We start from the raw sequence: 14,677 nt of genomic DNA on the forward strand, positions 1-14,677 counted from the left end.
CTGATCGACAGAGGTCCCGGATGTTGGACCCCCACCGATCAGATATTAATGACCTATCCAAAGAATAGGTAATCAGTATTAAAGTTTTGGAATACCCCCTTTAAATATGTACGAACACACAAGATAACGCTCATTCACATAGCTGTTCACATATGCAAATCATTTCTGCTGTTCTGCTTAATCATAAGAGCAGCAGAGCAAAACTGACTGTAGTGCAGTATTCTTAAGATGTCAGCAACAACACGTGATGGACCCCACGAAGTATGGGTTTCATTGGATTTTAATCATGGTGTCCACCAATTTAATGAATTATTTTTAACCCTTTAAAGACTGAGCCTATTTTCAGTTTTACATTTTTGATTTTTACTTCCCACATTCCAATAGCGATAACTTTATTTTTAATTTACATAGCTATATGAGGGCTTTTTTTTTGTTTGTTTTTTCTTTATTGCGGGACAAGATGCATTTTTTTTTTTTTAATGTCAGCATTTATTTAACCATGCCTTGTATTGGAAAACTTAAAAAAAATTGTGGCAGAATTTCAAGGGTTTTGACATCACAGAGTTCACTATGCACTAAAAATGACCTGACTTTTTTATTATGCGGCTCAATTCGAATGCAGCGATACCAAACTTGAATATTTTTATTAAAAAATGTTTTCCTTTAATATATATATATTAATAATTATTTATTATTTTTTAAATAGTTCAGACATTTCTGATGCAGCGATACCCAATATGTTTATTTTTTTATTCTTATATTTTTTGTAAAATTGGGAAAGGGGGGTGATTTCAACGTAATAATTTTTTTCCCTTCAACCATGACAGCAACACAAGAGAGAGAGGATCTGCCCCCACAGACAGGAAACCGCAGAATAAAAGGGTGGACACTCTCCTCCCAATTCAGTGTGGTTTCTGGTCTCTGGGGAAGCCTGCAGTTTTTCTTTCAGGTTCCTTCCATTTAGTGGTGCTCCTATGTCGATCCAATAGTGTGCTGGATCTGGTCCTCAGACATACCTGCTATCCCTGGAAATGTAATCCGGCATCAGTTGGTGCGCTAGTAGGGACAGGCAGAGGCACAGCAAAACTCCTGAGGGAATGCTTTGTGTGCTCAAGCATGGAGTGCCTGGCGGCATCGCTGATGCGCTAGAGGCACGTACGTCTGGACCCCAGGAGAAGGAAGAGCTTCAGGCAGAGAGTGAGGCGGGGAAAGCATGAGGAGTCGCGTGGTTCGACGCGCAGCATCGGGCGTGATGTCATCAGCAACAGAAGCATGGAGGACAAACACACTGCAGTCTGAAGTCACTCCAACCTTGACAAAACCTAAAAGGTGGTGACGAAGAGGAGGAATAAGGAATGTGCTCTTTGTAAAGCTGGGTTGTCTTCTGAATGGGAAAATAAAATGTCAGTCCTGTATTGATAACTCTGGCTGAGGAATCACCATCATTTTATAAACGTCTTCGGGCACTAGTCAGATCGGAAGTTAATTCTACCCGGTCTAAAAAGGTCTTGGATGAAAAAGATCCTAAAGTAAGTCGCCATTAGACTCCACAGGAACATTTTTCATCTGATTCGGATTAAGATGAGATACACTCCTAATTAGATGTGCATTCTGACGATTCATCCATATCTTCCTCTGAGGAAGGTGAAATTAGTGGTAGACCATGTTTACCCATAGAAGACACAGAAAAACTCTTGAAAGTCGTACGTTCAACTATGGGCATCGAAGAGACAAAAAAGCCCCAGCCTATACAGGATATTATGTTTGGGGGGCTAGAATCCAGACACCACAGCACCTTCCCAGTCCATAAATATGTTTCAGCCTTAATTAAAGGGAATGGAAAAAAACCTAAGGTTTACATCTTAAAAAATCTCAAGTGTAAATATCCCTTTAAAGAGGAAGATTGTGCTACATGGGATAAAGCACCCAGGATAGATGTAGCCATCTCTAAAGTATCCAGAAAGACGGCTCTTCCCTTTGACGATATGGAAGGACCCATTAGATAAAAAAGACGATACTTTTTTTTAAAGGGAGCATGGGAGGCATCTATTTCTTCCTTCAGACCAAGTGTGTGTGTGTGTGTGTGTGTGTGTGTGTGTGTATATATATATATATATATATATATATATCTATATATCTCTAGCTTCTACATGTACGGCTCGATCTTAGTCTGGCTCTCTGAATTAGAAAATCAGTAAAAAAATGTCCCAGGGAAGAGATTTTAAGATCCTTGCCAACGTTTAAAAAAAAAAAGCCTGGTGGATGTCTCAGCTGATTCTGTCAGACTGGCGGCCAGATCCGCCGCTTTGTCAAATTCTGCACAGAGAACACTTTGACTAAAGAATTGGGTTGGAGATTTCCCATCAAAAAAACATACTATCTGGTGTCTCCTGTGAAGGAAAGTATCTTTTTGGGCCAACACTGGATGGCTTGTTAGATAAGGCTGCGTATAAAAAGAGAACATTTCCAGGGTTTCAGAGTTCGTTCTCCTCTAAAAATAGGTTTAACCGTTCCTTTCGCCCCTTTAGAAGTAATCAAGAAATCTAGTGAAGATCGGTTTCGGAACCAAAGGAGAGGTAACAATTACTTTTTCAATCAGTTGTTTGGAGACAAAAAGAAACAGGATCAGCAATGACGCCAGAAGTCAGGTGGGGGGGAGAGGAAAAAAAATATTTCTGGTCGGGTCCCAGATTTCTTTAAGTTCATGGATACTAGATGCCATTCTGAACGGGTTAAAATTAGAATTCCGTCTGGCCCCTCCAGTAAGTTTCTTAATTACAAAAGATCAGGCCTCGACTCTAGGAAATGCTGCCATGGAAAGCGAGATACTAAAACTAGTCAATAAATCCGTTTTAGTCCCAGTAGCAAAGGCTGAAGAAGGCGAGGGGTTTTGCTCTCCCCTGTTTCTAGTGAAAAAAAACAGATGGTTCTTCCAGGACAATAATAAACTTAGAGATTAAATCAGGACTTTAATCTCCGCTCAAAAATCATATTCTGAGCGGACACCGAACTGACCCAATTATAGTCTATGGGGTCTTTAGGCTCCGTTACGCTCAGTTAGGTCTCAGTTATCTGCAGAATCCGTCCTTTCCGTTCTCCTGCTCCTCAACGGAGCCGGAGAACCGAAAGGAGAAATGGTGATGTGAAGGGAGCCTAAGGGAGAAAGATTTTCTTTTCATACCATACCTGGACGATTTTCTGATTGTAGGAAGAACGGAAGATGCCTGCAAAGTAGCAGTAACTGCGGTATCAGAAATTCTGAACAAATTGGGATGGATTTTAAATCTGGAAAAATCAAGACCACATCCCACTAGAAGACAGTCCTTTCTGGGATTGATATTAGATTAATCTTGCCAGAGTTGTTTTTTACCTCAGGAAAAAGTAATTCTTATCCAGGAAAAACTGGGGTAAGGAATGTCTATCCTGGGATCCCTCACATCATGTATTCCAGCAGTACGATGGGCGCTACTCCACTCATGGGGTCTACAGTGGGAGATTCTGTCTTGCTGGGAGAAAAACGACTCCCTAGATGCGAAAATAAGAATATTGAACTATTCCAGAGCTTAGAGGGAAAATAAAATTCAGGGAGTCCCATGGATGCTGGAAGACTTGATTTGTCTAACTACGGACACGGCCCTCTGGGTGGGGTGCTCACATTCAGGAGATAACCCTTCAGGGTCATTGGGGGGATATCCAAAAAAGGGGGTCCTCCAACCTAAAAGGGCTAACTGCTGTAAGTCTAGCGATGAGTTCTGTTCCAAGAATAAGAGGAAAAAAATCTCAGAATTATGACTGACAGTCTCGTACCTGAACAAACAGGGGGGCACAAGGTGCAAAATACTAATGCAGGAAGCCCAGAGAATCCTCTTACTAGCAGAAAGTGTGTGCATCGATATCTGCAGTACATATCAGGGGCATGGAAAACGGACAAGCAGACTTTCTCAGCAGTCATTTTCTCTCTCATGGACTCTAGACCAATCAATTTTCAAGAAAATAACTGCCCTCTAGGGACAAACAGACATAGACCTGTTTGCTACCTACCAAAACAAGAAAGTTCCGAAATTCTTCGCCCTAGATCCAACAGGATCCCCTTGTGGGATAGATGCCTTCCTACAGAATAAGAAATTTCCCATGGCCTATGCCTTTCCTCCTCTTCCCTTGATTCCTTGTGTACTATGGAAAATCAGGGAAGATGGAGCGAGGGTTATCCTCCTTGCTCAGTTTTGGCCGAGAAGGTCTTGGTTCACGTGGCTCCAGATCATGTCTATCTCGGATCCGTGGGTTCTTCCAGATAGTAGTCTGTTGAGCCAGGGTCCAGTTTTTTATCCAGGCATAAAAAATCTCCACCTAACTGCCTGGAACTTGAAAGGTACTTGCAAGGGAGGAAAGGATTCTCTGATGCCTTGATCTCTACTCTACTACTAAGAGTAGGAAAAAGGTAACAGCCATCTGTGCTAGAGTATGGCAGAGATTTTTGGATTTTTCTCATATCCAAATTAATGACCTCCCCTCTTATGCTCCCATTCATCGAATTAGAGTTCCTTCAGAAGGGACTAGATTTGGGACTAGCGCGTAGTACCTTTTTTAAAAGGACGCGTGTCGGCCCTATTTAATCAAGGGTGCCCGTGGGTATCAAGGTTCTTTAAAGCAGTAGCCAGACCTACTCTGGCAACTTCAGCTAGACCCCCTCCTTGGGATTTAAACATAGTTTTAAAGGCCCTAACTCAACCTCCATTTGAACCTCTGGAGATTCAGACCATTTCCATCAATCCTCCTTAGGCCAAGTCTACACGACTAGAGTTGAGCGAACACCTGGATGTTCGGGTTCGAGAAGTTCGGCTGAACTTCCCGGAAATGTTCGGGATCTGAACCCGACCCGAACTTCGTCCCAAACCCGAACCCCATTGAAGTCAATGGGGACCTGAACTTTTCGGCACTAAAAAGGCTGTAAAACAGCCCAGGAAAGACCTAGAGGGCTGCAAAAGGCAGCAACATGTAGGTAAATCCCCTGCAAACAAATGTGGATAGGGGAATGAATTAAAATAAAAATAAAAAAAATAAAAATTAACCAATATAAATTGGAGAGAGGTCCCATAGCAGAGAATCAGGCTTCACGTCAGCAGAGAATCAGTCTCTTCATGCCATAGCAGAGAATCTGGCTTCACGTCACCCACCACTGTAACAGTCTATTGTCATATATTTAGGCCCCGGCACCCAGGCAGAGGAGAGAGGTCCCATAACAGAGAATCTGGCTTCATGTCAGCAGAGAATCAGGCTTCACGTCACCCACCACTGGAACAGGCCACTGTCAGATATTTTTAGGCCCCGGCACCCAGACAGAGGAGAGGTTCATTCAACTTTGGGTTGCCCCGCAATATAATGGTAAAATGAAAATAAAAATAGGATTGAATGAGGAAGTGCCCTGGAGTACAATAATATATTGTTAAGGGGAGGTAGTTAATGTCTAATCTGCACAAGGGATGGACAGGTCCTGTGGGATCCATGCCTGGTTCATTTTTATGAATGTCAGCTTGTCCACATTGGCTGTAGACAGGCGGCTGCGTTTGTCTGTAATGACGCCCCCTGCCGTGCTGAATACATGTTCAGACAAAACGCTGGCCGCCGGGCAGGCCAGCACCTCCAAGGCATAAAAGGCTAGCTCTGGGGCTTTTTATTATTCGGCGGGCTTGTTGGGTTTTAGCGTGTCCTGTCGCCACCATGCCGCTCACTCCTGTGCCTTCATCTCCCGCAAAACGGCCAAAGGAAGAAGGTAGCGAGAGGTGCACTCCGGTACTGCGCTTCGCCAGGTTGTCCGAGCATGCTGCCACTCCTACCAGAGGCTCGGCCCGGGCTGCCGGCTGTGACCTGTACAGCGCCTACGATTACGTGATTGGTCCTCAAGATAAAGCTATCGTGAAAACTAACTGACATTCAGATCGCGGTCCCCAGTGGATGCTATGGGAGAGTCGCTCCACGATCTGGTTTGGCAGCTAAAAACTTCATTGATGTTGGAGCGGGTGTCATTGATGAAGACTACAGAGGAAACGTTGGTGTTGTATTATTTAATTTTGGAAAGGAGCCTTTTGCTGTTAAAAATGGCGACAGAGTAGCTCAGCTGATATGTGAACGAATATTCTACCCTGATCTCGAGGAAGTTAAAGTCCTAGATGATACAGTGCGAGGTGCTGGCGGTTTTGGATCAACTGGTCAGAATTAATATTTGGACAGATATTATTTGTCAATGAGTACTGTGACTGCAAACACAACCTGTGCGTTATTTCACTTGGTCAGTCTCCCCTTCAACGTCTTCAACATTATTTTTCCAAATGTGCCGTCAGAAGCAAAAGTGTTAACAAAACAGTCTAAGTATTTATAAACCATGGCAACCGTCTTGGAGGCTTTTTTTTTTTTTTTCTCTCTGTTCATTGCTAAAGTGTTCTGTACTTTTAAGCTTCAGAAGCACAAACTTTGTGTCCATAGAAAACAGTGTGTAAGGCTGAGCACAGCACCTTGAATTCCTGTACTTACCTTTTGTCGTCAGAAATAATAAAGTATTTTCAATTTTGAAAAAAAAAAAAAAGGCTAGCTCTGGCCACGTGGACAATTTGGAGACCCAGAAGTTGAATGGGGCCGAACCATCAGTCAGTACGTGGAGGGGTGTGCACAGGTACTGTTCCACCATGTTATTGAAATGTTGCCTCCTGCTAACACGTTCTTTATCAGGTGGTGGTGCAGTTAGCTGTGGCGTGGTGACAAAACTTTTCCACATCTCTGCCATGCTAACCCTGCCCTCAGAGGAGCTGGCCGTGACACTGCTGCGTTGGCGACCTCTTGCTCCTCCTCTGCCTTGGGCTTCCACTTGTTCCCCTGTGACATTTGGGAATGCTCAGTAGCGCGTCTACCAACGTGCGCTTGTACTCGCGCATCTTACTATCACGCTCCAGTGCATGAAGTAAGGTGGGCACATTGTCTTTGTACCGTGGATCCAGCAGGGTGGCAACCCAGTAGTCCGCACACGTTAAAATGTGGGCAACTCTGCTGTCGTTGCGCAGGCACTGCAGCATGTAGTCGCTCATGTGTGCCAGGCTGCCCAGAGGTAAGGACAAGCTGTCCTCTGTGGGAGGCGTATCGTCATCATCCTGCGTTTCCCCCCAGCCACGCACCAGTGATGGGCCCGAGCTGCGTTGGGTGCCAGCCCGCTGTGAACCTGCTTCATCCTCATCCTCCTCCACCTCATCCTCGTCCTCCAGTAGTGGGCCCTGTCTGGCCACATTTGTACCTGGCCTCTGCTGTTGCAAAAAACCTCCCTCTGAGTCACTTCGAAGAGACTGGCCTGAAAGTGCTAAAAATGACCCCTCTTCCTCCTGGGCCACCTCCTCTTCCATCATCGCCCTAAGTGTTTTCTCAAGGAGACATAGAAGTGGTATTGTAACGCTGATAACGGCGTCATCGCCACTGGCCATGTTGGTGGAGTACTCGAAACAGGGCACACATGTCTCGCATGGAGGCCCAGTCATTGGTGGTGAAGTGGTGCTGTTCCGCAGTGCGACTGACCCGTGCGTGCTGCAGCTGAAACTCCACTATGGCCTGCTGCTGCTCGCACAGTCTGTCACAGGCTGACTGGATGAGCAGGTGGAAGAAGAGAAGGAGGAAGCTGAGTAGGAGGAGGAGGAGACAGGAGGCAAAGAATGTTGCCCTGCGATCCTTGGCGGCGGAAGGACGTGCGCCAAATAGCTCTCCGCCTGGGGCCCAGCCGCCACTACATTTACCCAGTGTGCAGTTAGGGAGATATAGCGTCCCTGGCCGTGCTTACTGGTCCACGTATCTGTGGTTAGGTAGACCTTGCCACAGATGGCGTTGCGCAGGGCACACTTGATTTTATCGGATACTTGGTTGTGCAGGGAAGGCACGGCTCTCTTGGAGAAGTAGTGCCGGCTGGGAACAACATACTGTGGGACAGCAAGCGACATGAGCTGTTTGAAGCTGTCTGTGTCCACCAGCCTAAATGACAGCATTTCATAGGCCAGTAGTTTAGAAATGCTGGCATTCAGGGCCAGGGATCGAGGGTGGCTAGGTGGGAATTTACGCTTTCTCTCAAATGTTTGTGAGATGGAGAGCTGAACGCTGCCGTGTAACATGGTTGAGATGCTTGGTGACGCAGGTGGTGGTGTTGGTGGTACATCCCATGTTTGCTGGGCGGCAGGTGCCAACGTTCCTCCAGAGGCGGAGGAAGAGGCCGAGGCGGCGGCAGCAGCAGGAGAGGCTGAGGCGGCAGCAGCAGAAGAGGTAGCAGGGGGAGCCTGAGTGAGTTCCTTGTTTTTAAGGTGTTTACTCCACTGCAGTTCATGCTTTGCATGCAGGTGCCTGGTCATGCAGGTTGTGCTAAGGTTCAGAACGTTAATGCCTCGTTTCAGGCTCGGATGGCACAGCGTGCAAACCACTCGGGTCTTGTCGTCAGCACATTGTTTGAAGAAGTGCCATGCCAGGGAACTCCTTGAAGCTGCCTTTGGGGTGCTCGGTCCCAGATGGCGGCGGTCAGTAGCAGGCGGAGTCTCTTGGCGGCGGGTGTTCTGCTTTTGCCCACTGCTCCCTCTTTGTCTTTTGCTACACTGTTGGCTCGGTCTCACCACTGCCTCTTCCTCCGAACTGTGAAAGTCAGTGGCACGACCTTCATTCCATGTGGGGTCTAGGACCTCATCGTCCCCTGAATCGTCTTCCACCCAGTCTTGATCCCTGACCTCCTGTTCAGTCTGCACACTGCAGAAAGACGCAGCAGTTGGCACCAGTGTTTCGTCATCATCAGAGATGACGTGGTATTCCCATGTCCTCATCATCAGGAAACATAAGTGGTTGTGCGTTAGTGCATTCTATCTCTTCCACCCCTGGGGAAGGGCTAGGTGGATGCCCTTGGGAAACCCTGCCAGCAGAGTCTTCAAATGGTATAAGAGACTGCTGCATAACTTGAGGCTCAGACAGTTTCCCTGATATGCATGGGGGTGATGTGACAGACTGATGGGCTTGGTTTTCATGCGCCATCTGTGCGCTTTCTGCAGAAGACTGGGTGGGAGATAATGTGAACGTGCTGGATCCACTGTCGGCCACCCAATTGACTAATGCCTGTACCTGCTCAGGCCTTACCATCCTTAGAACGGCATTGGGCCCCACAAAATATCGCTGTAAATTCTGCTGGCTACTGGGACCTGAGGTAGTTTGGTTCACTAGGACGTGTGGCTGTGGCAGAACGGCCACGTCCTCTCCCAGCACCAGAGGGTTCACTAACACCACCACGACCATGTCCGCGTCCCTTACTAGATGTTTTCCTCATTGTTACTGTTCACCACAATAAGAAAATATTATTCGGGCCAATGTATTGAATTAAAATTCAGGCCTTTTTTTTACAGACACCTAACACTATCTGGCTATCTATTTAGGTACTGTATTACACTAATACAGGCACACCAGTAATGACAGATTTAGCTGAATATAAATTTGAGGCCTATTATTTAGGCGCTGGGTGACAGGTATACGTTATACGTTTACGGACAGAATTAGACTTGGATCTGCACTGTAGCGTGTGTGTGAAGTTCTTGAGAATTACCCTATCAGCACCTTGAATCTAATATACCCTTTTAGGGATAGATTTAAAGTAGGCCTGATACAGCAGAAACCACTAATTTTGAGAATTGCAAATTTGGGAATTGTTTTTCAACCCAGAACAAAAACTGTGCTTTGACGGACACTAAATAACTTGACCAGCTAAAGCAGTAATGACAGATTTGGATTAATATAAATGTGAGGCCTATTTTTTAGGAACTGGGTGACAGGCTCAACTTGCCCCTGATGTAGTATATGGCCAAAAAATAACCACACTATTGATGGTTAAATGCACTTGATGAAAGCTTGACCCTGATGTAGGATATAGCAAAAAATAACCACACTATTGATGGTTAAATGCACTTGGGTGACAAGGTCAGCTTGCCCCTGATGTAGTATATGGCCAAAAAATAACCACACTATTGATGGTTAAATGCACTTGATGAAAGCTTGACCCTGATGTCGTTATTTTTTGCTATATCCTACACTATTGATGGTTAAATGTACTTGGTGGCAGCTTGTGCTGGCGCACAAGCAAGCCACAAAATGGCCGCCGATCACCCCAGAAAAAAGTGACTGAAAAACGCTCTGGGCAGCCTAAAAACACTGAGCAATTGAATAGCAGCAGTTCAATGATCTACAGCTGTAGATCGATCACTGAATGAAGTCTTTTGGAGGAGTTAATCATTGCCTAATCTCGCCCTAACGTCGCAGCTGCAACCTCTCCCTACACTTGTATCAGCAGAGTGACGTGCAGCGCTATGTGACCCAAGCTTATATAGAGGCTGGGTCACATGCTGCACTGGCCAATCACAGCCATGCCAATAGTAGGCAAGGCTGTGATTACCTCTTGGGGCAAGTAGTATGATGCTTGTTGATTGGCTGCTTTGCAGCCTTTCAAAAAGCGCCAAGAAAGCGCCGAACCTGAACTTTTACGAAAATGTTCGGGTCCGTGTCACGGACACCCCAAAATTCGGTACGAACCCGAACTATACAGTTCGGGTTCGCTCATCCCTATACACGACGACATTTGTTGCACTAATGTCGCGTGACAATTTTTATAATTGCAGTCTATGGTGTCGCACTGCAACATGCTGTGACTGCGACGCAACAGTCGCAGAAAATCCATTCGAGATGGATTTTTCTGCGACTGTTGCGTCGCAGCATGTTGCAGTGCGACACCATAGACTGCCATTATAAAAATTGTTGCGCGACATTAGTGCAACAAAATGTTGCGCTGCAAATGTTGGTGTAGTTGTGCCCTATCTGTCCCGCGACTTATTGTTGCGCGACAAATGTCGTTGTGTAGCCGTAGCCTTATACCACGATTTTAGAAGATAAAGTTCTGATACGTCCAGACCCGGCTTTTCTTCCAAAAGTTGTTTCCAAATTTCATAGGTCCCAAGAAATAGTTCTTCCTACCCTGTTTTAAAAACACTGGGTCAGAAGAAGATCCCTGCACTGCCTAGACGTCAGAAGGGCTTTGATTATCTATCTTGCACTAAAGATTGACGCAAATCTTCACTCTCTATTCTCTTTCAAGGAGTGAATAAGGGAAATGCGGCCTCCAAAATTTCTATTGCTAAGTGGATTGTTTCGGCCATATCCTTGTCTTATCTTGCATCCGGGTTGTCTCCTCCGGTGGGTCTTAAGGCACATTCTACCAGGGCAGTTGCTACCTCCTGGGCGGAAAGATACTCTGTCCCCTTAGAGGATATTTGCAGAGCAGCTACCTGGTCTTCTCCTTCCATCTTTTTCAAACACTATTGGCTTGATTCGAACTCCTCCCCTTCGGGGGAAAGGGTGCTTTCTACTCTCCCACCCTGAACTTTCCTCTGGTAAATCTCTCGTGGTGCTGTCATGTGTGAAGGGAAAAATTATGATTTACTTATCGGTAATTTGATTTTCCAGAGCCCATGACAGCACCCTTATATTCCCTCCCTGCTGGTTTTTTTTTCTGGTTCTCTTATTTTCACTCAGGTGTAGCAAAAGGAGAAAAAAGTTTTTTTTAAACGAAAATTATTGATAATCTAACGTTATGTTGGTGGACTTCCTCCTATGCTTGAATATCACTGAATTGGGAGGAGAGCGTCCTCCCTTTTTATTCTGCAGTTTTCCTTCCTGTGGGGGCGGATTCTTTCTTTTTCTTTCTCCCTCTTTCTTTCTCCCTCTTTTTCTTTCTTTTTTCTTTCTTTTTCTTTCTCCCTCTCATCAAATTACCAGTAAGTAATCATCATATTTTTTTTTTTATGCAACTATTAGACCCCTTAAGGGGTCTAGTACCTGGGATCTATTAGGGTGAATAGGATTTTTACTTTCTCCATTCTGAGCTATGCCTCGTGCATAGCTTAGTATGAATATTGCCATGACAGGCCTGGATCACTTTCAGCAGAGCCCAGGCTGCAATGGTAACCGATCGGAGCACCACAATTTTACAGCCAGCACCCGGCAGCACTGGCGTGGAGAAAAGATTGTGCGGCCCCCGTCATTTATAACCCCTCGGGTGCCGCAATCAACACAGATCGCGGCACCTGTGAGTGAAGGCAGAGGGATGCAGTTCCCTCTACGATCGGAAGGTAGTGTATGGAGCGGGCTCAATGCAGAGGCCCGCTCCATACACCCACAGACGCATAATGTAGTACATGTACGGCGTTAAGGGGTTAAGCCGTCAACAGAGCCTTAAATCAATCTTCCTAGCATTTTTACAAATTTTTCATGTTTGTTCATGGGCTTGTAAACAAAGTTTAGGAAAAAAAGTGGACTAACATACTAAAGAAAATTAGTAAAACTGCTAGAAAAACTGATGTAAGGCTCTGTAGCTCTGCCATGTTTTCTTAATTGTATACTGGTTTTGTGGTCCCGCAAAAAGATAGAGCTGTCTTGTTCTTGTCCGCAATTGTGGTGATAAGCATTACTATCATAGGGCTGGCCATGCAAGTTCCGCAAAATGTGGATTGCACATGGGCGGTATGAGTGTTTTGCAGATCTGCAATTTGCAGTCTGCAAAACATACGGTCATCTGAATGAGCCCTTACACAAAGAAAAAATATCAACTCGTCACCTATATAAAATTGTGTATGTCTGAGGCTTCTGTCACCTAGTTATTACAAACCTACCAAATGTTTGTTTCATTGTTGGATCAAACTACAAAGTAGGTCTCTATGTAGATCTAATGTTGGCCCTGTAGACCCAAAACTACACTGTGCACAATCAGGCAAGTTGTATCTTTTGTAGATTATTTTTTTTAAATAGCTACAGTGCTGTCTGTCAATACACAATGTTAATAAACCTCAAACCTGAATATTTTATAAAATAAAAGCAGGGTTTCGGCTTTCTTAAAATATCTGCATAATTACTGGGCAATTATTAGTGTGCATAATTATAATGTAACGAAGGTTGAGTTCACATTTCAGTTATTTAGTCAGGTATTTCCATTAGGCCTCATGCACAACAGCGTGTGCAGGGGAGTACACAGCATCAGTACACATGATGCTGTGCGCATCGGGCCACCCGCCGGACTATTGTCCTGCACTCGTATGTCTCACGGACCGTATGTCTCGGAGGGCATACGGTCGTGTGCATGAGCCCTTATTGTAAGCCAAAACTATGTGTGGCTCAACAACACAGAACCGGTGCAGATATTTCCATTATACTTGATCTGGCTCACAATAAGGCCTGTTTCACACGTCTATTGCCCCGCCGTGGCCGTATTGTGGCCCGCAATATACGGGGCACCGGCCGTGTGGATTACGCATCATGGATGCGGATCCATTCACTTGAATGGGTCTGCAAATCCGGAGATGCGGAAAGGAAGCACAAAACAGAAGCACTACGGAGTGGTTCCGTTCCCCCAAAAAATAGAACTTGTTCTATCTTTTTGCGGAACGGACGGATTGCGGACCCAATTTACTTGATCCGCATGCGGTTGCCCCAGGGTCGGTGCCTGTGCATTGCGGACCGCAATTTGCAGTCCACGGCACGGCCAGCACACTGTCGTGTGAAAGCCTAACTGTTGGAAATAACTGACCAAATAACTGAAGTGTGAACTCGGCCTAAATGAAAAAGGAAATTATATTCACACGATTTTGAAAATTAGCGCAGAATCTGAATGTTTTTTAGTGTGAAAAAAGCAGTCTTTCATGCAGTTTTTTTTACTTTTTTCTTAACCAATGGGTGTTCACTTCAATACAAAGCTTTTCATCTTTAAGGCCTTTACTGGCTAGCCATGCGGTGGAGTACTTTGATGCATGTAATGGAGCATTGTCCTGAATAAAAATCATGGTTTTCTTGGAAGATGCAGACTTCTTTCTGTATCTGTTTAACCCCTTCCTGACCAGGCCGGGAATTTAAACATGGCGCGAGCGGGCGCCATAGCCGCGGGGTGCTTGCTGTTTCATACAGCAGACACCCGTGGCTAAAGTCTGCGACCGGCTGGAATGCCTATCAGGGAATTTTAACCCTTCAGATGCCATGGTGAAATGCTCTAAAACCTGGACCCGCACACTTCCGGGTATGCTCTTGCTCCCCCGAACTCTGCACAATGCATTGTGCAGCAGCTTCAGTTCTCTGGAATGATCAACTGACCCTGCCGCACATTAGTTCCTATGGAGCCCCTGCCTGTGGCTGTGCTCCATAGGAGTACATTGAAGCTCTCATACACTCCAATGGTAATGCATTGGAGTGTATGAGAGAAGCAATATAATAATTGCTTGTTATACTTCCCTACAGGAACTATAAAATGTAAAAAAAATAAAATAATTTATCAATAAAAATTTTAAAAAATATTAATATTCAAATCACCCCCTTCAAAATGTAAAAAAATATAAATAAAATCTAAGCAATAAAATATTACCCATCATGGGTACTGCCGCGTGCAAAAACGCCGGTACTATTAAAATCAAAAAATATTCCCCCCTCCCCCCCCAGTCAAAAAAAAATTCAAAATGACCGGTTCACTGTTTTTGGCCACTTCCCCTACCACAAAAAAATTAAATAGTGATCAAAAAGTCATACACACCCTGGAATGGTATTGATGAAAAATACAAGTCGCCCCACAAAAAAGAGCCCTCACACAGCTCTGTAC

The 14,677-nt window shown here is 45.1% G+C and overlaps 2 protein-coding genes across 2 annotated transcripts in view; both read left to right on the forward strand.

The window, feature by feature from the left end:
• SF3B1 (splicing factor 3b subunit 1) overlaps positions 1–14,677 on the forward strand; it is a 203,636-nt gene that overhangs the window by 178,322 nt on the left and 10,637 nt on the right. The gene's annotated exons all lie outside the window — the stretch shown is intronic.
• On the forward strand, positions 5,671–6,566 carry LOC121009011 (deoxyuridine 5'-triphosphate nucleotidohydrolase, mitochondrial-like). Its single transcript, XM_040441884.1, is given in 2 exon segments — positions 5,671–5,919; positions 5,921–6,566. Coding segments are annotated over 2 exon segments (498 nt in total). The 5' UTR covers positions 5,671–5,718; the 3' UTR covers positions 6,218–6,566.

The sequence above is a fragment of the Bufo bufo genome, chromosome 7 (genome assembly GCF_905171765.1).
Source record: "Bufo bufo chromosome 7, aBufBuf1.1, whole genome shotgun sequence".
NCBI lineage: Eukaryota > Metazoa > Chordata > Amphibia > Anura > Bufonidae > Bufo > Bufo bufo.